Here is a 24,125-nt window from a genome sequence, read left to right as displayed (position 1 = left end):
AATAGTCCTGTTTTTTCTCAATGAGAGAAAAAGAAAAAAGTAGAGGGGAGGGAAGAAGGGACTGTAATGGATTTGCTCAGTGCCCAGAAATACTCAGGATTTACAACCACAGCAGTCTTCTCAGGGCAGTAGTGTCATTCATTTGCTGTATTAAACTTCTGCAGACAAATGGATATGTTTTTGGTGTTTTAATTTCTGATCAGTTTAATCCTTGTATGTCTTCCTTAGTTTGATAAAGGTTGCTGTATCTCTGTGAGTGGAGTCTGTGGGTTTGGATTGAGACTAATAGTACCAGCACAGCTGTAGAGGGAAGCTGTATTGCAAACAGCAAGCACCTCATCTTCAATTCTTCTCTCAGGCACCTCATCTTAAGTTGATTCAGAGCATCCAGGAGATGGTTGTGTGTTGTCTTATGGCAACAGAGTTCTGACCTTCATTTATTTCAAAAGAGGATGAGGCTTCAAATAGTTGACCAGGGTCAGATGTTACATGTGGCTATGCAGTCATGGGGATGAAAATAGAAGACTTGTAGTAATACTCAGCTAAGAAATCATGGGAGAGATCTCAAAAGAACATCTAGTGTCCCCAGAAAGAATATTAAAGACTTTTAGAGCAGTTGGAGTTGACTTCAAAATGCAGAAGCTGAACTGGAGTTACACACAGAAATTCTGTATTCCCACAACTACAAAATAAACAGGAAACCAACTGTGATTCAGTAATACTTCCAGTTTGATATCAGTAATATCAGTGCGATAGATTGCAGTAATTTCAATTTATCATGCAATAGATTGGAGCCTATTGTGAGATAGCTGTGAAACATAGATGAATCTAGAGAAGTGAAAATTGCAATACAATCGATGTTTAAAAAGATAAAAAGATAAATTATTATAAAGTATAATTATGTTGAACATAGTTGTCAAAGAACAACTGGTTATAGTTCTATTAATTCTTACAGAAGTAAAAATCTAAATTCCTTTTTAAAGGAGAGAAAACACAAAAATAGCATGTTTTGAACAGGAAGACTGCACATGTTTTGTGGATGAGCATCATGCACTTGGGCACTATTGGCTTTTGTGAGGAAACAGCAGCTGAGAGTTTGTCCAGCGTATTGTGCCGCACACCTCTTGTGGTCTTGCTTGGGCAAGGAAGGTGCTTCTTCAGCTGCATGCATGCAACAGGCTAAAAAGTTTGATCTCTGAGTAATCTGGTGGGGAAAAGGAGACTGCCTGTTAACTAATTTAAATGCTGAGCTGATTCCTAGTCAGTGTTAATGGGAGCGTAAAGGTGCGTTGGTTTCTGTGTGGACCATGTGCAAGACAGAGCAGCCGCTTGCTCTGCAGTTTGTTTCTGACCTTTATATCAGAGCCATATAAGACAATTGAATTTTATTTAAGCACTCCCATAAGATGATTTTATTTCAGTCTTTGAAGCCTCCGTACTTTCAGCAAAAAGTGCTAATAGAATTATGATATGACACTCATGTTCACAAGACCCTAGAGCTGTGTGTTTAACTGGATTAAAGCAAATGGAACTTGATGAGGTTTTGGCCGTAAAAATTGCTCGGTTTTTATTTATTTAATCATGCCAAAATTGAACAAGGAAAATATTCTTCTACTGTACCTTAGCCCTAGTTGCCTTGACTCTGCAACCGCTCTGTTGATGATGACTCAAAGCCATGGTGAACTAATTAAGACAGTACTGTGTTACTAACAAAAGAGCTGCTTTCTTCCTCCCTCCTCCCCCCAGCAGTTTGTCAAACAAAATTGTATCCTATACCAAAATAATAGAAATCTAATGTATCCTGGCACTCTGTCTCTAGTCAACCAACAGTATTTTGTAATGCTGTTTTAGTACGTGTATTAGAGGACTTGTGTTTTACACAGCCCATTAACACAAGGGAATCATTAATTTCTGGAAAATGTCTTTGCCAGAAAGATGTGGGCTTTAAATCTTCTATGTACATAGAAAAGTACTGTCCATCTCAAATATTCTAAATGGGTATGATCATTATTGGAAATAATAGGGTAGTAATATTTTATGCTCTGCCTTTTAAGTAACTGCATTTTACAGTTGACATTCTTTTAGAAAACTCACTGATACTTTTGCATCTGCATAGACATGCTTAGATACAGTGTCTTTATTTTTTCACATGGATCTGGATTATAAGGTGCTGCTGTTTCTTGTTTCTAGTTTTCTGTGCTTCACATGCGTGTTAAAATAATTTTTTCTTGTTTAAAGTATTTTTGTGCTAATGTAGTTGCTCTTTCCACCTTTGTTTTTTATATAAAAAAAGGGCACATGTGTTACATCTGCTTTTTGAAAGTCGTCTTTAAAAACTTTTAGCAATAGTTAACTCAGCTGTTTGTTTCTGCTCTCTAAGGGGTCGCCTGGCCTGATATGCACCGTCTGGCTGACAGAGTCCATCTGGAGGAGTTGACTAAAATTGGCATTCTGAAAGGCAATGTAGATGACATGGTGAAGGTTCATCTGGGTGCAGTATTTATGCCACACGGACTTGGACATCTACTTGGAATCGATGTGCATGACGTTGGAGGCTACCCAGAGGTTAGTGTTAGTCCATTCTCAACTGCCTTCCAGATTAACCCCTCTCAATTCGATCAGCATTTCTCTTAGTTTATGCGTGATTAGCCAGTTGCATGTTCTCAGAGGTGGAGCACGTGCATTTAAGTGTGTCTTTTTCTGGATGTGATATTTTATGCAGTTTACTTTAAGGGAATCTATTAGTTCATTAAAACATAAATTGCTTATGGGGAGAAGTCAACTGATGCTGGCCTTTGGGCATTCTCAATCTGTTCAGTTTCTACATACATTGTGTTGTTCCTCCATGAGTTGCCGCTGCAACATACATCACTCAAGCATACCCTGTGCTGTGACAGAGAGCATCTCAGTGTACCTGAGACCTGTAGTGGGAAGACATACTTGCTCCATTCCAGATGTGAGACACCTGTGGGAGCCCACTGCTGCACCTAGGCTAGTAAATTCTGGTGGCTGTGTCATATGGAAACAAGCTGGCTCATATTCCTGTCTTGAACTTTGATCTCCAGTGTCAACATGGGCACCAATGTAGTAGATGTGTTGTCCTGGAATGAGAATAGAAAGAAAAAAATCCATCAAGTCTTCCAAATGTGAAAGCGTAACCTCTTGTATTCTGAGTTTCTGTGGAAAACACAGAATTATTATCTTTTTCCTTGAATTAACATGATGGTTCATGACTGTGGTCTGAAAGCAGAATAGGTAAAATTCTGTAACCAATGAATGGTAAGATGTTTGCCATGATACTAAAAAAAAAAAAATCTCTAAGGGGAATTGAACTTAAGGTTTGAATAAAGAAAGGAAGTTTACAGCAGCTTCAGAAGATGTCAGAAGGATTTTCTGTGTGTTATGTTTTGTTTATTTGAGGCTGACTGTTTAAGGTTTTCAATAATACAGTATGAAAATGGATCACTTGCCTTCTGTCTTATGTAAGATGTTCTTTTACAAGAACCTGAAAAAGAAACTAAGAACTTTTTAGGTAAGGTTTAAGCATATTTTGGAGCTTGTTCATGTTGGGTGGACAGGCTACATAACAGCTGCTATTGCTGGGTTCACTTTTGCAGACAGGGAAGAAACAGTATATAATATTTGAGGGTACTCGTTATGTTCACAATATAATTATTATTGAGACAGAATACTATGATGACAATGTATTGGCATCAGCTAATAAACTTGTATGTAATAAAAGTGAAACAAAAATCAAAAGCAACCCTATTCTGATTTTAAGATTTCTTCACTAGCTAATACAGAAAGGATGGATGCTTCCCTGTCTGTCTCTCCCAAGTGCATGCTCTCTGTGTACAAATAGAGGCATTAAGCAAAGCATAAGGGATGTGATTACTTGGAGAGTTCATGGACTTCAAAATCCAGGACCCCCGTGTTGCATGCCTTTGCTTAGATTGTTTTCAGTTGTGTTGTGAATAACCTTTCTGAATTTGGTGGACTTATGTAAACTGGAGCATGTGTTCAAGACTTGGTAGGATAAAGAGATAACTAAATTTTAGGAACAAGTGAGAAGAATTGTGAGAGTGAAAAAAGTACCAGGCTTGGTTTTTATTTAGAAACTGTATGCTTTGAAGGTTAGAGCAAGTACCTTAATTTCAAGGGAGATTTCTAGAACTGATTTTTGAGGAGTATAGAGCAACAGACTCTATACACCTTCCATCTCTCAGCAGGTTTCAGTAGTGTAGCATATGAGCTACAGAATCAGTTTTTGAAACTAATTTTTATTTACATATGACCAAATTTATAACTGTTAATTATCCAGTGTATTATATAATTTAAGCATTGTTTTTCTGAAAGCAGGCCAATCTATCCACAGTTTTGAAAGAGCAACCTGTTCGAGATAAAAATGAGTTTGGGGTTTGTATTGTCAAATGCGTTAGGCTCTCCCCTTTCATACTTAACATGCGTAAGAAATACCAGAGCTCTGTGCAGATAGGGATTTATATACCTGCAAATGGCCAAGAAGGCCAGTAGCATCCTGGCTTGTATCAGAAATAGTATGGCCAGCAGGACTAGGGAAGTGATTGTCCCCCTGTACTCAGCACAGGTGAGGCCACACCTCGAATACTGTGTTCAGTTTTGGGCCCCCCACTACAAGAGAGACATTGAGGTGCTGGAGCGTGTCCAGAGAAGGGCAACGAAGCTGCTGAAGGGTCTAGAGCAGAAGTCTTATGAGGAGCGGCTGAGGGAACTGGGGTTGTTTAGCCTGGAGAAAAGGAGGCTGAGGGGAGACCTTATTGCTCTCTACAACTACCTGAAAGGAGGCTGTAGCGAGGTGGGGGTCGGTCTCTTCTCCCAGGTAACGAGTGATAGGACAAGAGGAAATGGCCTCAAGTTGTGCCAGGGGAGGTTTAGATTGAATATTAGGAAGAATGTCTTCACCGAAAGGGTTGTCAAGCATTGGAACAGGCTGCCCAGGAAGTGGTTGAGTCACTGTCCTTGGAGGTATTTAAAAGATGTTTGGATGAGGTGCTTAGGGACATGGTGTAGTGGTGGACTTGGCAGTGCTAGGTTAACGGTTGGACTTGCTGATCTTAAAGGTCTTTTCCAACATAAATGATTCTATGATTCTAAATATTAAAATTATTTGTTTGTGTAGACATGCAACTGCAGTCTTACATTAAGAATGTTTGCATGGCTAATTTACTTTCAAAATCTAATGCTAAACAACAAATTTCCTGAATATGGGGGAAGCACGTACGTAAGCTCACAAACAAATAGCTGAAGTCCTGCATTTGCCTATAAATGTGCATGTAGGCATCAGCTTAGTTTGAAAAAAAATTAATTTGGGGTTCTGCAGGAGGGCAGCCCCTTTAAACTCTCTCTGCGGCATTAATTACTCCTCTGTTAGACCCATCACTTCTCTCTGACCCAAAGCATGAGGTTCCTTATATTGGGTCGTTTGACTAAGCTTAGGTACTTGAACATTGGAGCACCTGATGCTGGAAAACCCACATCAAAGCCTGTCGATGGGGTGAACTTCATTAGGCTTGAAGCTCTAATGGGAGGCACGGTCCTGGCCTGCGGCAGGAGGGAGCCATAGGGCTGCGGTGCCCGGGCAGCACTGGAAGGCTTCAGGGGATGTGGTTTTCCCCAGGTAAATCTAAATATGAGCAATTGAGCACCTCTCACCTGAGTGTGATATGTGTCTGTATTAAATGGGAGAAGGCTTTTTGTCTGTGCCTCATTGTTTCATGAGAAAACACATTTTGAAGACATCTAGTATGCTGTGGAGTGATTTTTGGTGCGTTTTAAATGTTTACCAGCTAGCAAGATTTTCACAAGGAATTTCATAAAGCCATTTGTGTGTTTATTGTACACTGAGCCCATGCCTGTAGTATCATGCTCTTTTTTCTAGCTGGTTAAGAAGCAAGTTATTTGCTTTTGGCCGAGGGAATTTCTGGGAGTATTACAAAGGATTTTTTAAAAATAAAAACTTTCCAAGTGGATATTATTCCATTATTTTTCCTCAAGTGTAAACAGTTACATTTGGAATAATACAATAAGCTTTAATTTCCTAATTTTTATCCGTCACAAAGTTTTGTGTGTTCCAAAACAACTATTTCCAGACATTGTTAGCTTAGATTAGTTATTCATTAGTAGCCAAAGATTTCTTTTTTCAAAATTGGCAATAATAAGTTGTCATCTTTTCCAGTAAGCTGCTTTCACATGCAGCATTGAAGAAGCAATATCTTCCTCTTTGACAAACACTGTAAAAAGCTTGCACATTTTCTGCAAAGGATACTCTGGGATATTAGAAAAATATAACATTTCCCTTCTTTTTTTTTGCCATGATAAAGAATAATTGGTTCTGGCCAGCAATAAATGTGGCGTAGCAACTGTGTTTAGGGCAAGGTTTTTAAAAGACCGTAACCACCAGTATTTCCCATTGAAGCACGTAAGTAAATGTCCTGATTTTCAGAAGTACTTGGCAGTCAAGAGCCCTGTTGGGAATCAGGTCTCCTGCAGTATACCATGGTATTCCTCATGGGGAAACCGAGCATCGAACACTTCTTTGAAAATCTGTCTGCTTTTTTTAAGGGTCTAACTACAACTTGAGCAGTTCTGAAAATCCAGCCCCAGTGGTACTAATCACTTCAGAAAATCTGGCCCTTAGTCAGACAGAGCTAGCTTCAAAGGGTGAAAACTCCACTGGGCTTAGCTTCAGCTGTAAAATTTAATCATGGAGATGGTTTTCCCACACTCTTTCATTTGTTTCTGGGTAAATTCGATATGGGATATAAATGAGGGTTTGTGCCTGTTGCAATGGAGAAAATGTGGTAGGTGATCCCAAATTTTCAGCCCCTGAGGTAGATGGGGCTGAAGTTTTCATTTAAATCTAGGTTCTGTGTCTCTAGATGCTTGAGTTGATTCAATTTCATGTTATATTAATTGACTGTAAGGCTCTAAAGAATGCTAAGTACATTTGATGACTTTCTATAATAATAAGCCAGTTAATTTAAGTTAGGTTAATAACTACAGTGATTTTAACGTCTTGCGAATTAAGAGCTTCATTTTGTTTTGTCTTTTAAAATTATAAGATTTACCTTAGTTTAAAGTTTTAATTCAATTCTGTATTCTCATGAAAAGCTGATCCTTTCATCGCTATTCTGCATCAGCAAATTAAGGTTAGAGGTTTGTTTTGATCCTGGAGTTATCCATGTCCTTCCATTATTGTGCATGCTTGGGGAACATCTCTGTTGCTCAGAGAGGTGTACAAGCTGCGTCTGGCTCTAACAGAAAGCTTGCTCCCAGATCCCAGATGACTGTCTGGGGATTTAGGTCACCAAACCTACTAGAGAATACAGGAATAATCTTGTTCCCTTTCTTGTCCTGGCAAAAATTATTTTCCTTATGTATCCTACTTTATGCTGAAGTAGATTATTTCAGGGTTTTTTTGTGGTTAGCATTGCAAATGATGCATTAATGTTTTTTCCTTTAAGAAGCAGAGGATGAGGTGAATTTACCAAGGAGCCTAAAGCTGTTATGTAGAGCCCCAGTGATGCAAATTGCTTCACTTGGTCATAACCTTGCAAAGCCTTGCTCTAGCTGTGCATATCCAGGATCTGCAAACATGAAACAACCTGTATGGTAGGCGCTTATATGAGCAAGGAGTGAAAGGGCCTTTCACCAGTTTTAGCTCTAGGTTTTGTTCTTGTAAGCGATTGTACACCTTGAGAAAAGATTAGGAGAAAAAATCTGCTGCTTCTGCTTCATGGGGTCCTCTTGAATCACTTTCTTTTTGATTCTTTGAATTCCTGCATAGCAGAGCCATATAGTTGTGTGGGCCACTGAGCAGGCAGAGTGCAGGCAAGAAACAAATTGGTGAAGACTTTCAATTCTACAGCATTTCCATGCAGAGCAGCACTGAAATCCATAGTGCTTATTGTTATCTGTTGGGTTGAACACCAGCTAGGAGAGTTTCCTGCAGCCTGAGATTCTTCTGTGGGATTTAAACCCCTCCCAGGGTTAGGTTAATAGATCTTCTTACCCTGCTGTGGCATCTTATATGTGCTCAGAAAAGTTGTGATCAGTTCCCAGCAGCTTTACCCTGTGAGGACAGATGCTGGAGTTTGGGTGTTTATGGGAGTTTAGGACTTGAGCAGAGGCAGAAGAGGAGGGAGGGCTCAGGTGCCGTGTCAGTCCAGTGCCGTGGTGCGCACCATACCCTGTCGTACCACAGGGTTTCCCTCCTCCTCTGAGAAAGAAAGTGTCGTGGACTTGGGGTTTTTTGTTGCTTGGTTTGGGTTTCATTAGTTCTGGTTAATTTTTTTTGATGGAGATACTTGCTTATGTTTCTTTTACTTGTTGAAGTTTGTTGCAAAAGACTTTGTGTGCTAAGAGAGATTTTATCTGAATATTTATTGTCCAAATCTTTCTGAAATTCTAGCAGAGACTAACAGAGCTTGTGCGTTTTTGAACAACTCATTCTAGGCGCAGTAGGAGAGAAAAAACCGAGACAGTACAGTTCTGCTTTCAATCACATGTAAAAGGAAGGTATAAAAGATACCATAGGTATACTTTAGGTTTTTTGCTATGCAATTCCCACTAATACTGGGATCACAAAAGAAAAAGCCTTTTCATTTAAGGCCATCACCTATGTATGCTTTCTGTGTGTCACAAGAAAATGTGTCCATTAGATTTTAAATGGTGCTTGTCATTGGTCTAATTTTAAAACAGTGTTGCTGGTAGCTTTTGCAATTCTTTATCTCATTTCTTTTGAATTCTCTATCTAAGTATTCTCCTCATCTTCCAGGTTTATGTTGTAGTTGTCAACTTGGTGATTTTTACTATTTGCTATCTCTTTTTTTCTCATGCTTAGGTTTTAAGAAAAAATAAAAAATATAATCTGTATGTTTTATTATTTCCATTATGATAGCAGTGAAGCTTGGTGACATCTGAGGATCAGGAAGCAAAAATGACATGGGAAGTTATGCTCAGAACCATGCTGTAGCAATGGGTTGAAATTCAGCTCTATCTGACTCAGCAAGCAGTGGTGCCTCAAATAAGTGGCAGGTGATTTTTCCTCATTCCCTGCAATAACAGGAAACTTATTAGGGAGCTTAAACCTGATACCACAGTTAATATCTAGGAAAAGACAAAAATGTTTCAAATAAAATAGCCAGTTAAACATAATGTGCCCTTGATTCCCCCAATATTAACTTTAAGCTGTGTCCCAAAAGCTCCAGCTAGTAATTAGATTCTCCTGCAGAAGTGGAAGCTTTGACTTGCAAATGCCACAAGTGATATGTGATGCTTGGGGCGTGTTCTTCTGTAACCTGCTGCTGATTTCAAAGGCAGGACTGACAGCAGTTCCTTCAGGTGACTATAGGCAGCTCAGGCTGCTGGGAAAAAGCAGGATAGATTGAATAAACTAATCGTCATTAGTAACACTGAGCAAGAGAAACAAGGGCTTAGAGAGAAGGGACTAGGAGACAAGTGAAATGGAATTCAAGACTTTTATTTTATTAGCCCCATAGGGCTCCGTTCTTTTTACAATAAATGAGCTAATTAGAAGTTGGGTATACACAGTGGGAGAATAGGGAAGAGTGAAAGAGCTGAGATTTCACTTCGGTGTTGATTTCATATAATCTAAATATAATGTCAGTATTCTGACTGATTTAAATACTTGATTGCATTTAGTTTGGTAAAATGGTTAGGACTTCACTGTATTGGATGTGGTCCAACTGGGAAAGTCTGTTTGTCGGGCTCAAAAAAGTTCTGTGATGATTTAGCTGGAAAAAAGTACCAGAAACTAGTTTGTGTCGCTACATGAGTCTTTTACTGTGGTTCGGTATTTGCAGTTATGAGTAGCTTTGGTGATCTCTGCTGTAGCCATGTTTGCTGCCATTGCTTGCTTGAGGGAACTTCTGGGTGATGCCAACTAAGCGTTGCAGCCCCTGGTTTCAGAGGGGAGGGTGTCCTTGCATCTCTGTACTTGTGCATCCCTAGCTAGTGTCATGGCCCTGTGGGAGATGGCCAGCCAGCACAGAAACATCACCTGGGGTTTTCTTCTGTCCTGCTCCGAAGACGGACCCAAGATCGGGCTCACCTGAGTGGGCCTGGAGCTATTTCTGCTACTAATTGCTTTGCCTGGTAGCCGGTGTCTGTGGGACAAGAGCCAGCATTATATACATTGCAGTTCTTCCATGGAAAAAGCAACATATACCCCCATTAACCACTGAGTTGCTTAGGAACAGGCAGTAATTCATCCTTATACTGAGGTATGCTGGGGATATTGCAACTTCTAGTCTTCCATAGCCACTTTTCTGGGGGATAGGCATATTTGCATACTTCCTAATTCCCTGCTTATTCCAAAAATAGAATCTATATTTTATATTACTGCACACTCAACTTAATTTGAACTTTTATTTTGCTTACATAGTAATGAAATCAGTTTACATAATAATTCTCTTGTTCCCTTGACAGTCCTTATTGCCTAGACATGCTGTTTTTTGTTACCTTACATGAACCATTAATTGGAATCTGATGTTCTTGGCAGGAGTACAGTCGCAAATGACAGTGTCATACATCTGTGCTTACTGTGAGGGGAGTGTCTCAATTTTAAAATGTGAGCAGAACCTCCAAATAAAATCAGTCTTAGAAAACAATTTTGGATATAGTCTGTTGTTGCAATATACAGGAAAATAAACAGTTCTTTGAAAAGTAATTTTCCCAGAATATCACTGGGAGTCTCTTTTTAGATGCTGAATATTTTCTGGATTATTCTCTACACTTTTTTAAGGCAAATTACCAGCTTATGCTTTACAGTTGTACAGCACTGAGTGTGACACGGTCCTGCTCTGTGGCCAGGCCTCCAGGATATAACGGTAATAGAAACATACCCACACAGCTGCTGCACCAGTGTTCACGTTTTTACTCTTCATTTCATCTGACTACAAAACAACATCACAGTTATTGTTGAAAACAAGGCTTTCATTGTTTAGCTGTAAAATGTAGGGAAGTTTCCTCCTCACAAAGAAGAAATTCCATTAATGGCAGAAGATTCATACTGATGGACGACAGTGCGAGGTTTCCCCATCAGGCTTTTCTCCCAACAGGGTTTGACTTGATGGAAAATGGCAGTGTCCTTGTTTCAGAACCTGTCATCTTCTGTTTGGGGATGGTGGTGTTTCAGTCATTAAAAAAATCTTCAGTTTGTCCTAGTTTTCATAAAAAATGGAAGCAGACTGAGAGCTGAGAACTGTCAGTCCCTGGACCTGATGGCCATGGTGGCTACCAAGATGGTCACAAGTGCCCAGAGATCAGATGTCACTTGGGATGCTGAAGCCGTAGTCTGATGTACATTTTAATTCAGCACTGTTCTCAACAGAAGGAATTTTGTCATCTCCCCCACTCGGTCACCTTCCCTGCTCTGCTTATTCCCTGTCCCAGCTCATGTTGTCCTTCAGCCTCACAGCAAGTTGGACTGGGGCTGTCCTCCGCTCAGGGTATGCGTGGCCACGTACATGCAATAGCCAGAACCTGTCTGTCTCTTCATCCATTTCATGCATCTCTTGGTGAGCACCTTGTTAGCCTCTGTTAAAAGGGACTGTAGGTCTTCCTCGCTGCAAGCCCACCCACTGGTGTCCTGCTTGCTGTCTTTGAAAAGCTGAGCGGTGTTACACTTTCTCCGAAGGCGCATTAGAGATGCTTTCATGGAAGAGATGTAGCTGCTGCTATTTACACAGTGACTTCAGTGCCTGCAAAAGCCAAAGACCTGGAGATGAAGCCAAGAGCCCACACAACCTAGAGTTGAGATAGGATGGGGGAATATCAAAAAGAGTTTGTGAATTTCTTCTAGAGAAGTTAAAATTTTACTTTTGGGTGAGCAGTAGTATTCGGGTGCCTCAGGGCCCTCCCTGCATTGCTGATGGCCCAGGGAGCCTGCACTGCTGAAGGAGGTTTCCAAACGTGAATCCCTGGGTCTTGCTCCCAAGTTGTAAACATGCTGTTAGCTTCTTGGAGGAAGTAGTAAAAGTAGAATCAGACTGCAAGCAGTCCAGACAAAATGCCTGCCATTGCTTTAATGGCTGTACAGAGGTAAATGAAGTGGGCATCGAGGCTTGATCATCACACCTGGTGTTAAACCTCATTTGTTTTAAGAAAAGGCCAAAAAATGCAGAGGCTGTGCCAGGGCTGCCTTCAGAGGATGTTTGCCATTGTTTTCCTCGCTGCACATTCATCTTTCTAGCATCTGTCTTGGATTGACTGCCTCAGAAAAGGCATTTACAAGTAGAATTGAAGAGAAATGTACTTAAAAGCCAAATATGGGTTGTTTGTTGTAAAGCAGCTGATAGATAGTTGGCAAGACACCAAAAGGTCCAGACACTAATCTAATTGTTTACAGCTCATGGAGAGATTAATCCACAAGATTGGATGCCCTCATTTCCTTTACACATTACAATGAATGTGTGAGATGCCAAACCCCATGGGGCGGCAGCAGAAAGAAAAATGGCTCCATTTCAGTGCAGTTATTGTTTCAAGTTTAGAAATATATTGATTCTCTTTGGGTTTTGATAAGAATATAAATGCAAAGTGCCTTGCTTAATATCAGAGTATTCTTGTTTCCTAGCCTCAGTAAAATGAAATCGTGCTTTCTTATTTTAGTGTCATGTAATGCTCTGCAAAATTCAGATCAAATATATGAAATAAAATGTATTGAATACACAGTGAAAATGGTCAGGATACACTTGCTGGCTTGTGAGGGCAAGCAAATGCTCCACATCTCTGAAAAATGGGCAAACTTACCCGTGGATGTCCAGGCTGGTGAGCTCTGAAAATCTTGGCTGCTGTAAGATGCCATGCATTGGAACAGAAGCTCTGCAAAGGGAAAAAAAGTAACTCCGGTATTGCTTAGATGACCGGTGAGAATAAAACAAACACTGCCGAGTGGCTGTTGCAAGCAGGATTTCTGTGAAATAGGCTTTCTCTGAACTGAAAGTGGAGCTCAGGAGCAAACAGTACTGTGGGGCTATATACACTTTGAAGAGCGAATGGTTCAATGAGATGAAAACGTGGCTGATCTGCAGGGTATGCTCCTGCCTCCTTCCGCCCCCCTGCATTGGTATGGCAGAAACGCAGGAGCGCAGCCATGCCGGGACCTGCTGCCCCGGCTGCCAGGCAGCGAGGGCAGCGCTGGGCACTGCGCTTTGTCCTGGAGAAAGGGGATGTTTTGTCCTCGTGATGCCAGTCACGCTACTAGCGATCCTGAAAGGAGTCACCCCTTCTGCTGGCAAGGAAAATTATTGTGACTTTGGCCAGAAGCAAGATTTGGGAATGCTATCTGGAGACCAGATAAAGAATGCCTTGGTCTTGCAGACCTGTTAGCCTCTGACTTACGGGCTGAAGCAGAAGAGTTTTTGTGAGCAAAGTGTGTGTGCATATTTGCAAGCTCGTGGGCCTGTGAGCTGTTTACTGGTCATCACGATATTTTGTTGATGAAATTTTGCTACAGTTGCAAAGAATTTTCAAAAAGCTAATGGGATTGAGATATATTTATTCTGATGTTGCAATACCTGGCACATTTGGGGGAAGAAAATTAATATCCTGAACTAGTCTTTGCAGTGTTTCTAATTCCTTGACTAAGCACGTCCTCATATATCATTTTACTTTACCAGCTTTTGGGAAGAAGAGAATGTTTTGCTAGTCAGGACTTGTTTTGACTTAGTTTTTAATAATATCAGTCAGCACCATGTTGCCTGAAAGTCTGAATCTGACAAAAGTTTAGTTTTAAATGGGCTGCTTTTATGAGGTCATGTGTAGACTCATTGCTCCTGAATCAAGATCATAAATGTGTAATTTTAATAACACTCAGTGAGAATAAGCATTTGCATATCCTTGGAGAAATTGTTCTCTGCTGCATAGTTTGGCTAGTTCATCCATGACGTGGAGGGGGAATTTCAAGATTTGCAGGTCGCTTAAAATATTGTACTTTGCAAGGGAGGGTATAGAAAGAAATAGCGCAAGTAATTATTTTTTCTCTGTAGTGCAGTACTTCTCCCAAGGTAGAGACTGACAGTACCAAGCATACCCAAAGCCAGGATTTCTGTAGTGCAAAAAACAGTTTGGGTGTTGAGTTGAAAGCTGGTCATCACTGTATGTGAAAGCTAAATGAGGGACTGATGAGAGAGAGATAGCTGTACAGCGTGGTTTCAGTCCTCTACTTCCCAATTATTTTTTATATTTTGGGTGTCTTATGGAGCAGTCAGCGTAGGAGGGTCTTGATAAAAGGTCACCATGGATTGCCTTTCTGTCTGTCAGAACCGGTGTTTCTTCTGTAGGGAGTGGAGCGCATTGACCTGCCGGGGCTCAGGAGCCTGCGCACCGCCCGCAGCCTGGAGCAGGGCATGGTGCTGACGATCGAGCCGGGCATCTACTTCATCGACCGCCTCTTGGACCAAGCTCTCCGTGATCCTGCGCAGTCCTGTTTCATCAACAATGATATCCTGCAGCGCTTTAGAGGATTTGGTGGGGTGAGTAATTGTTAACCGGATGGTTTTCTGAAATTGGGTTTCTGTTTGTTTGCCTTTTCTATGTACTTGAGAAGAAATCTTTTGGAAGTCGTAATGTATTGCACATAGGGCTGTTCCTGAAGCAGCACCTTGGGCCATTTGACCCTGCAGACAAACTGGGGGTTTTTTTGTTATTTTTAAATGCAGTTTTATACTTGTGATATCTGATTAACAATAAAACCATATTTTTCCATTGATTGAAATACCTTCTGTCAGCACTGTACAGTGACTTGCCAGGTAGGTGTTTTGTCTAATGTGTGAAACGTGTATGTTATGAAATACAAGACTGAGATCCATGTTCCAGAGTGAGCTTCCTTGACAGCAGCACAGTCAGGTGCTCCCTCCCAGGGCAGAAGAGCCTGGTGCTGTTTAAGTCAGGGAGGCAATAGAGAAAAACAGCAATAATTGCTCTTACCAGACTGCTGCCAGAACGGCGCGAAACTTGTGAATGTAAAGCCTTCCCTGTTTTCCAAGGGAATGGCTGATGGTCTTCACGAGCAACCACGCTCGAGGTATCGCGTTGCAGGCTCAGGCGGCAGTGTACGCGCAGGTCGGCTGACTTGGGAAGTAGCCATGATCTGGGCGATCGTTCCCATGCAGGCAGCTGCTATGCAAGTAGAGGGGCCTTGTTTCTCCATGCTCTCCGGGGCACATTTCCCATTCAAAGCCACCACCCTTGCAGAGCATTTAGCAGTTGCAGTGGCTTCCAGTGGGTTTTCATTTTAGCAGGGTGAGCATTTGAAGGGTGCCGCATTGTTCTCCGAGCTTCCGTATTCATGCACAGAGAAGATAGAGCAGGCAGCTGCAATACCCCATCCTCCTTGTGGCTTTTCTGCTAAGTCTCAACAAAGCTAACAATCGCTGGCAACGGTGGTGATTTTCTGGTATGAAAAGTCACTCATTAAGAATTGTCTGCTGCTGCCATCAACTAATTTATCACTGTACACCAGCCATGAGAGGGTAATTACTGTAACGCTTTTGGTCTGAGCTGGCTTTGAACCACCAACCCTGATAGAAAAGTTGTGTGTGCCATCATCAGTTGTGTGAGCCAGCCGGGCTCCTGGGCAGCCGCCCATGGAGGCTCCCCATATAATGTGAGTGCAGCCTTATCCAGAGACACAGGACTTTACCCTCGCTGGTATTTAATTCACTGCTGAGGTTTGGGATGTTATCTGTCTCTGTGTTGTTTCTTTATCAAGACTTGCCAGCCAGCCAACTGAGATACTGGTGAACAAAAGGCAGCTAACTGTGCATTTTCTAACTGTGAGCACATTACAGTACCACACACTGAAATGTAGTCTAAAGGAACGCTGTAATGCACTTGTGTAGCTTGACACCACAACGAAAACAGGTTTAACTATCTTCGTTTCCTTTCGCTCTGTGGGAGTTTCTCGGCAGTTGCATTGATTCCTGGTGAGCTTTCTCTGGAAATGCTCAGCAAAGCCCACATTTTTCCATGACCTGCTATGAATGCCCACTCCAGCTCTGCAGCTTGAGGCATGCACATGGCTCACCTGCTGCCTGTGTGTGTGTGGAACAGGAGTGACAGCACAGGATCTCTACTTTGGTAATAAGTTGCTGGATCGGGCACTTTTGTTCCAGAGATTTCAAGTAAAGTCTAACTTTCTCCCCTGTTTTTTGCTTAGCTTCCTGTAATGATGACTTGTAAGGAGAGCTAGCCAACAAACTTTGCTAAAAGGGGGAGCTGCCCAAAAACGATTGAGCAAAAATCTAAATCTCCGATCCCCCTGTGAACAATACATTTTACTTAGAAAGAAAAAAAAAAAAATACACACATACCCTGAGCCAGATGTTGTCACTTGATTTTGTCCAGGAGAAGAATGGAAATAAAATCTGAGACTGAAGTACATCCGAATATTTCTGAATTCTACACAAAAGCTGAATTATAATGCAATCAAAATTAATTTTTCCATCTTTACAATTCTGACTTGATTCTGCATAAATAGAAGATGCAATTTGTGCTGTGTAGTGTGCTTAGTTATCTGCATGCTGGTTCATTCTAGTTTATCCAGAATGAGTGACTGTTTCTCTCAAAAGCATGTCAGAAAACTTTCCCTCTACATGATTAAAAAAGATCTTGTGAAGCCCAGTGTTTTTACTGACAAATATTAATAGTACAGGGGTTAGTACTGGTGTCAGTTCTAGCTAAAGAGCTCACTGCAGCCAGACCAATCTTCCTTTAAGTTTAAAAGAAAAATACATTCTACAAAAGGAAATAAGTAGTCCATTTCCCTCTGCAGAGCTCAGCACTAATTAAAATGTTCTTAATTTGGTTTAGTTTAATTCACTTCAAAAATGAACTTACATTAACCAAAGTAACACCACTGTAATTCTGAGTAAGACTGTCCGCACAGGGGATTTGTGGATTTTAATGAATTCATGTCTTTTTTGGGCTTTGGATAATTTTCTTGACTGTGACAAGTCTCTGCATTGAGAAGAGAAGCTCTTTTGCCATGCCAAAAAGGGCAAGACTGTAGCCATTTATCGTAATTCATGCTGCCTGGTATTAGCCATAAAGAGATTGTAAAAGCTGCAAGAGCAGGGAAGAATGAGAGACAACACGAGGTTTTCCTTTGCCCGTTCTGCATTGCTGCTGACGTGCGGGGCGTGTGCTGGTGGCACCGGCGCAGCTCCTGTGCACGCTCAGAACAGGTCCGTTGGCAGCCCAGCCTTCTGCATCCCTGTAACACAGACACCCAGGCTTCGTGGCTGTAACTGCTGCTCAGGGACCTCATAATTTGGGCTTTTACCAAACAAGAGCTGTTCTGAGTCAAATACAGATCCCCCTGGAGGGAGGCAGGAAGTTTTGCTAGGGGACCTGCTTCTGAGAGCACGGGGTGCCCTGTTGTCGTGGTTTAGCTTCAGTCAGCAGCTAAGCACCACACAGCTGCCTGCTCACTTGACAGCCGTTGAATTCAGTCCTTCACAAGCTTCCTCAGATGATTTCAGAAATTCACTCAGTCATATGTACTTCAGTTCTCCATCTGCAAAACTAAGGTCCAATTTACCGAGGTCATAAATTCTGTGGGGCAAGGGCTACTATCGGGCGCTGGCGCAGTGCCCGTCCTAGGGCACCTCTGCTCTGCCTGGACTCTGCCCACACCGCTCTCATAAATAAGCATAGATGTGCAAATAGAGGTATGTGTATGCAGTTGTATATATTTCTCAGGAAAAGCAGCCGATTCTCCTTCCTCAGGGAAGGAGAAATACCGACTCCAAATGCTGCCCTTTAGGGTTTGACATTTCCATTCTTCATAAGTTGATTACTGATTCATGCAGTTCATATGATGTTTTCTCAAAGACACAGAAAAACCGTTCAATCTTTTTTTGGCCTTAAATATTCAGTCTCTGTTCAGGCTTTATTTTTCCCTAGGATTTGTAGAACTAGCACTAGACTTAATATGTGAAAACCCTATGCAACTTAGAGAAAATGCTGAAAAACAGCTAAATGTTAAATACATTACTTTCTTTCATTTGCAGATGTTTCTCATTTAAAAGTTAAATAGATTTACAAAGCCCAGGACCTTGAAGATCTGCTAATATTACAATATTTTTCAAAACAATAGTACTTCCTTTACTCAGGAACAAATGTTAAACCAAATAAAAAGCAGGATATTTAATTGCTTCTACCTTTGGTTCACAGAGCCATGCAGTTGTCTCTGTCCTGATTTTTATTTTTCAGAAGGTTGAGCTCTGTTTCTGGGTTTATGGTGACTGTGTGTTGTGGAATGAAATAGTTTACTAGGCAATAAACATTATGCTCATCTGCTTTTTAACATTTCATATTATGCAGCAGTAATAATGCTCTACAGCATTTTTTTGAAAAGTTTTCATAGAAAAGCAGTTGTCATAATGAAATACATACCTTTCTTTAAAGTTCTTGTAAGAGAAATAATAGTTGTAGGCAACCCAAAAACAGCGACTAGTTGCTTATAAACCTTCTTTAACCCTTTTCTCTTAAGTTGTCTGATTAACATAATTAGGTTAAAGAAAGAGCATTTGTTTCTAACCTGTATTTAGCTTATGGTTTATTGCTTCTTTCTGAGCCTGGATGAAGGGACCGTGTGCCTGAAGCTTCTTTTTCCAGCCGTATCAGTTGGTCTAATAAAATACATGGCCTCACCCTACTAATCTTGATCCTCTTTTATAAAAAGTTTATATGTGGACCTTTAAAATAAAGTGTGCCTGACATGAGGATTTGCTTGTGAATAAGAGGGAAGACTGGCAGCACAGGATGAGGAAGAGTCACTGTGTAGCACAGAGCTTGTTAGCCTCTATAGAAAACATCTTGGCGTTGCCACTTTGTGTAGCGTGGTAGCAGGAAAGTGCCTTCCCCAACCCTGCAATGTATCCACTTATCCCTGGGTTTGACGTAAGGGCAGCTCTATTTCCTAACCAGTCCTCTTGAAATACAGAAGTTGAACCCGGCTCGTGGTAAGTTTGCTTTATTAAAAATTATCAGAGAGTTGATGGCTGAGTCGAAATAAATCCCCTTGACTACATGCATCTGCCTCTGTAGGATACCAGCTATAAAAACAGACACGTGGATCCTTCAGCCAGACAGAAGCACATGTGCTAATTTACTTTGTGGGGTAGCATGTATGGCCCACGTCCTGTCATCGTTTCCCAGGCGAGTCTCCCGCTCTAAGATCTTGCTGGGATAGTATTGCTGCTTTCCGCAGCAATAATCAAACAAATGCTCAACAGATTAAAAAAAAAAAGGAGACATGTCACCAGTGGTCTTTTTTAATCACATCTGGGATCTGTCATCGTGCAAATCTGGACTATTTAATTGGCCAAAATTGTTTCTTGATTCTCAAAAGCCTTTTATATATATCATCATCCAAAAGAAATGAATGAGTGCTACAACCCCCTTTCCTTGGAAGATAACACAGGAGGCTCTGGGGAGCATGACTGTATTAGTAAGTCAGGACAAAGTGCGAGGCTGTGTATATAGCTGACAGCAGCCCTGGTATTTAACTCCTATGCTGTCCTTGGCTATGCCCGCACAGCCCTGCTTTGGGACAGAGTTGGGTCCATTGAGTTGAGCCACATGATGGTCTGTTGCTGGCAGTTGTGCAATCAGGTCTATCTAGACAGATCATGCCACTACCCTTGATAAGAAAAAGGCATTTTAGGGACAGTCCTGGCATTCCTGGCCACTTCACCTTTGCAGGAGTGCTTTTTGAAGCATGCCATTTCACAGCGAAAAAGCAAAGCCTCCCCTGGGGTGTTTGCAGAGCGCCCTGAAAGCTGCTGGTGCAGTGAACCTCGCACCTCAGTTTGCTGTTCCTTTAAGCCATGTCCAATTCCAAACCACTCTGTAGCCCTGAAACAAGCAGCACTGTTGAACAAAGAGCCTGCAAACAGGGACAGCTCTCAGAGCGAGTTTCATAACCACTGTCCCCCACTGGGAAAGGCAGTCCCAAGCCAGTGAGTGTTGCCAGGCAGATCCAGCATCTTTTGTCCATTTGGACAGAAGACAAGACCAAATGCTGGACTCTCCTGTAGGGAAGGTTTTGCAGGTCCTCTGAAGCTGCTTCATTGCTGCTGCTGAGTTTAAACTCAGGGTGAAGCATGGAGGGTGTGAAGGAAAAGAGCAAATGCAAAAATTTCCTCCCCCTTGAGAACCTGTGTTCCTCTGCACTTGTGTTGCTTTTAGGCAAAGAAAAAATGCGCACTGAGAGTGAGAAGTCTGTCTTCTCTGTTACAGCAAGCACCCATTTCAGGTGAGATTCATCCAGGCAGAGAAATGGTTAGATCCTGGGGAAAGAGCTGGAGCTTTCCTAGGAGTGATGGGTGAGGCCCCATGGGAGCAGTGGGTCTGTGTGCCTCCAGCTACAACCCAAAGGCTATTTGGAGTTGCTGATGGTGAGCAGGCTGGTGCAACAGTGCTGGCTCTCCTGCTTTTCACAGCAATCCACAGCTTTGGATTGATTATATGATCTAACGATGTTTCTCCTATATGACGAGTTGCTGTGTGTGGCACTCCAAACTGATGGGTTTCCCCATCCTCCCCCATTTGGTAACTCTCACTTCTCTGGCTTAGGTGGCTCCAGCACCCCCGTGCGCTCTCCTCATACAGGGTGTCTCGCTTCTCACCTCCACCAAGATCTCCCTTCCTGGACTCCTTAGCCAGCCCCATCTCTCTTTGTCCATTATTTGTCAATCCTGTCTCACCTCACTGTATCTTCCTTCCCCCAGCTCCCTTCATCACTCTAGCTCCATTTTCCATCTCCTTCCCCATCCTGATTTTCTCTTGTGGCCTAGATAGGGCACAGCACTGACAGACACCTCGTCCCACTTGTTCTTCCCCCTCCCTCTTAGTCTGGCTTTCATCTGCTCTGCTTTCAAGTCAGTCTGTCCTCTCAAAGAGTGTGGAGCTATTGGTGAAGGCATGAAACACTGAACTGGAAAACACCAACAATTTTTTTCTTTTTTTTGCTAATCTTACTGGTTAAGCAGATGAATTGTGGCTAGTATTTCTCTGTAGCAGATACACTGGGGAATTTCAACTCAAGCAGGTGAAAGTTTGTGAAGCCGGTAGTGCTCGGGAAGAGCGTTCTCCGTAGGCAGTCAGCTCTAGCTTTGACTGGCCTTGCCTTGGCTCTCAGACTTACTTTTGCACTAACATTTTTACTTTCCACATCAATGCCGTGCCCAGCTCCGTTTACAGTGGTGTGCTTGCCAACGTGATGCTTTGGCTTTTACCATGTCACTAGATCTGTCCCCTGGATTCTGTCACTTTTGCAGGGCACGCTTGGTACCAGCAGGTTTTTGGCAGGGGCTGGTCCACCCAGGCAGGCTGTGCCCAGGCCCAAGACCCGGCAAGACAGATGCTGGGGGCTGCTGTGAGGCAGACACACAATTCACCTTTAGATGCAATGTGGCTGTCTTGCTGAATCCTTGGGTTACTTTTTGCTGAGCTGGCCAAATTCGAAGCAATGAATCAAAAAACCCACCCTGGTAAAATCTGTTCAAGTGCATAGAGTTGTTCAATGTGTTGCTGATTTCCTCTTCTGCAGCAAGGCACTGGCCTTTCAGGCACACTGAGTGTAAAGAGCCTCGCGGCTTTCAAATTTACAGCTGTCCAAATCAAATGTGTGAACTCAATTGAGTTTATTTAATTCTGCTTTATAATACACTTAACTTGATACCAAGTAAAAGAAATAATCTGGCAAAGACATCATTAAACAGTTTAATAAGGACTGGATGACTCATTTTGTTTGAACAAATGGATTATTTTGCAATCAGAAGTACAAATGTTAACCAACTTTATTTTTAGTTGAAAATGTCAAGAGGTCAGAAACAATTAAAGCAACTGTAAGGTGGGAGTCCCCAGAGTTTGTGTTCTCTTGGATTTACACTTACTAAAATTGCTTTTATTGCAGCTTAGCGACTTACTAACATTTTTCTGATAAGATAACGGGAAGTGACTGTGTAGGCATATTTACTGGTAAGAAGAGATTAGAGTCAAACAGAAATGGAGCATACTTTTAATTTTAACAGAACAAGAGCTGGAAAACTGAGAGGATCTGCTTTTGCCTTGCATGATTTGAAATGTAGTGATTGTATTTTAAAAGGAATGTCTGACCTGCTTAGGACTTTCTCATCAGCTCAAAATTCAATGTTTTGGAATATCAGCTACAAGCTATTTCATGTTGCAGTTCCTCCTTTGAAAGTTTATTGTGTTTAGAGAAAAGAGAATGTGATGTTTAAGTGCAAAGAGCAGCTAACTGCAGCTCAGCAACAGGACCGCTTCGAGAACAGGCACTTCGGGCGTCAGGAGGCACTGCTGTTGAACCTGTCCCTAGCAAACCATGTGCTAGCAAGGCTGGAGGCAAATTCAGGGGAGAATGTTCCTTTTGCTGCTCCTGATGTCAGGGGGTTAAGATTTATTGGCCCCGTGTAATTACGCAGCATGAGCTCACTGATGCAGCATCTCGCTCAGCCTGTCCCTGGTGTACCCGACGTAGCAGAGGCTCCACCTGAGTCACCTGTGGGACCACCACCTCCTGCGGGACTGCTGTGCTGGGGCTCACCATGGAGCTTGTGTGATCCCAGGAGGGTGACGGGGGCCAGTGGCCCAAGGGGGATCGGACCCTACAGAGCTCTGCACCACAGTGCTGGTGGTGATGGGCAATTCCGGTGCTTGCAGTATGTTGCTCTGCCTGGTGGTGTATCAACACCGCAGACTGAAACACGTCTTGTGCTCTTGCTGCTGTTGCTGCCTGATGTGCTTCTCATCCCCAGCTGGAATACCTTGGTAACCGAGTGTTCTCTATAACAGGTCCGGATTGAGGACGACATCGCAGTGACAGCCAGTGGAATGGAGCTGCTAACGTGTGTCCCACGTACTGTTGAAGAAATAGAGTCTTTCATGGCAGAAGGCCAAAGCAGTGCCAAGTCATTTGACTGCCTCTCCAGCCAAAAGCAGTAAACTTCAGGATGATATTTACTGTCTCACACTAATCAGTCATTGTTCTGATTTAATGCTGCAGCATATAAAATAAAATGCATCCAATTCTTAATAGTAAGAGAGGCAGGCAGGCTATTAGTGGAATGATTCATTCATTAAAAATGAAGGTAGAAGGCTTCAGCACTTGATATCCAGGTAATTCAAATGCTGTCACTTGCAATCAGCTGTTTACGTTACCAAGTGCCACCTGAATAACCCTGCTGCATTATCAGTGGGGCTTATACTTCTGTCAAATCTCAGCTCAGACATATCTTGCAATTAAATGTGAATTTTGATGATTGAGACTCTTTAAAATACCAAATGGATTATCTGAATGCTGTCAGCAATTGTAACAATCTAAGTCCTTTTTTAAACTTCATCACAAGTACTGTGAAAAACATAGAAGAAAAATCAGCTGTTCTCAGTGGACATAATGACACTTATATTTTTCTTACGGATCTTATTTCAGTGTCAATGGAGTAAACAGAATCAAATTTTTATTAAAATTCATCCTTGGCATCATTTATGCTCACAACTTTGTGATCATTATGCTCTTCTGCTCCTGTTCCTGCTTCTTTATCTGACCTTTCTACCAGTTTGTGCTCTGGAAACTTTGACCCTTCATTAGCCAGATTTTTCTGCTCTGGGTAGTGGATGTACTGATCCTTCACACACAGCCTGATGCTTATTAGATTTGTCCATCTATTTGTTCCTTAAAAACATAGATTGCTGTGGTGTTCACGAGCCTTAGAAATTGCAAGAAGGGAGTATCTTTGCTGCAGGGCTCAGGGTCATTCAGCAGCATGTGCTGTGCAGAATGATAGAGTTACTTTTAACTGTCCAGTGTTAGCTGGTTCAGAATGAAATAATGTAAATTTTATTTGGATACACCACAAACATATTAATAATGATCATAAAATTATTTTCTATTCATGCAAGATTTAAATTACCCAGAGAAGCCTTTCTTTACTGTAGGTGTTCATCAGCCTGCAGGAGAATAAATACATTTCTTGCATCATAAAATAGCACTAGTTGCTGTAACTACATAAAAATAATCTTGCTCACTTTATGAG

At 41.9% G+C, this 24,125-nt stretch overlaps 1 protein-coding gene across 1 annotated transcript in view; it reads left to right on the top strand.

The window, feature by feature from the left end:
• Positions 1-23,574, top strand: part of PEPD (peptidase D) — a 145,300-nt gene extending 121,726 nt beyond the window's left edge. The window contains exons 13-15 of the mRNA XM_072873170.1: positions 2,381-2,565; positions 14,343-14,534; positions 22,885-23,574. Of these exons, the coding sequence (XP_072729271.1) occupies positions 2,381-2,565; positions 14,343-14,534; positions 22,885-23,034 (527 nt within the window). The 3' untranslated portion in view covers positions 23,035-23,574. The remainder of the gene's footprint in view (positions 1-2,380; positions 2,566-14,342; positions 14,535-22,884) is intronic.
• The last annotated feature ends 551 nt before the right edge of the window (positions 23,575-24,125 follow it).

Source organism: Ciconia boyciana, chromosome 9 (genome assembly GCF_034638445.1).
Source record: "Ciconia boyciana chromosome 9, ASM3463844v1, whole genome shotgun sequence".
In the NCBI taxonomy this organism is placed as follows: domain Eukaryota; kingdom Metazoa; phylum Chordata; class Aves; order Ciconiiformes; family Ciconiidae; genus Ciconia; species Ciconia boyciana.
Note: the sequence above shows the minus strand (reverse complement) of the source record. Positions and strands in the feature narration are given on the sequence as shown.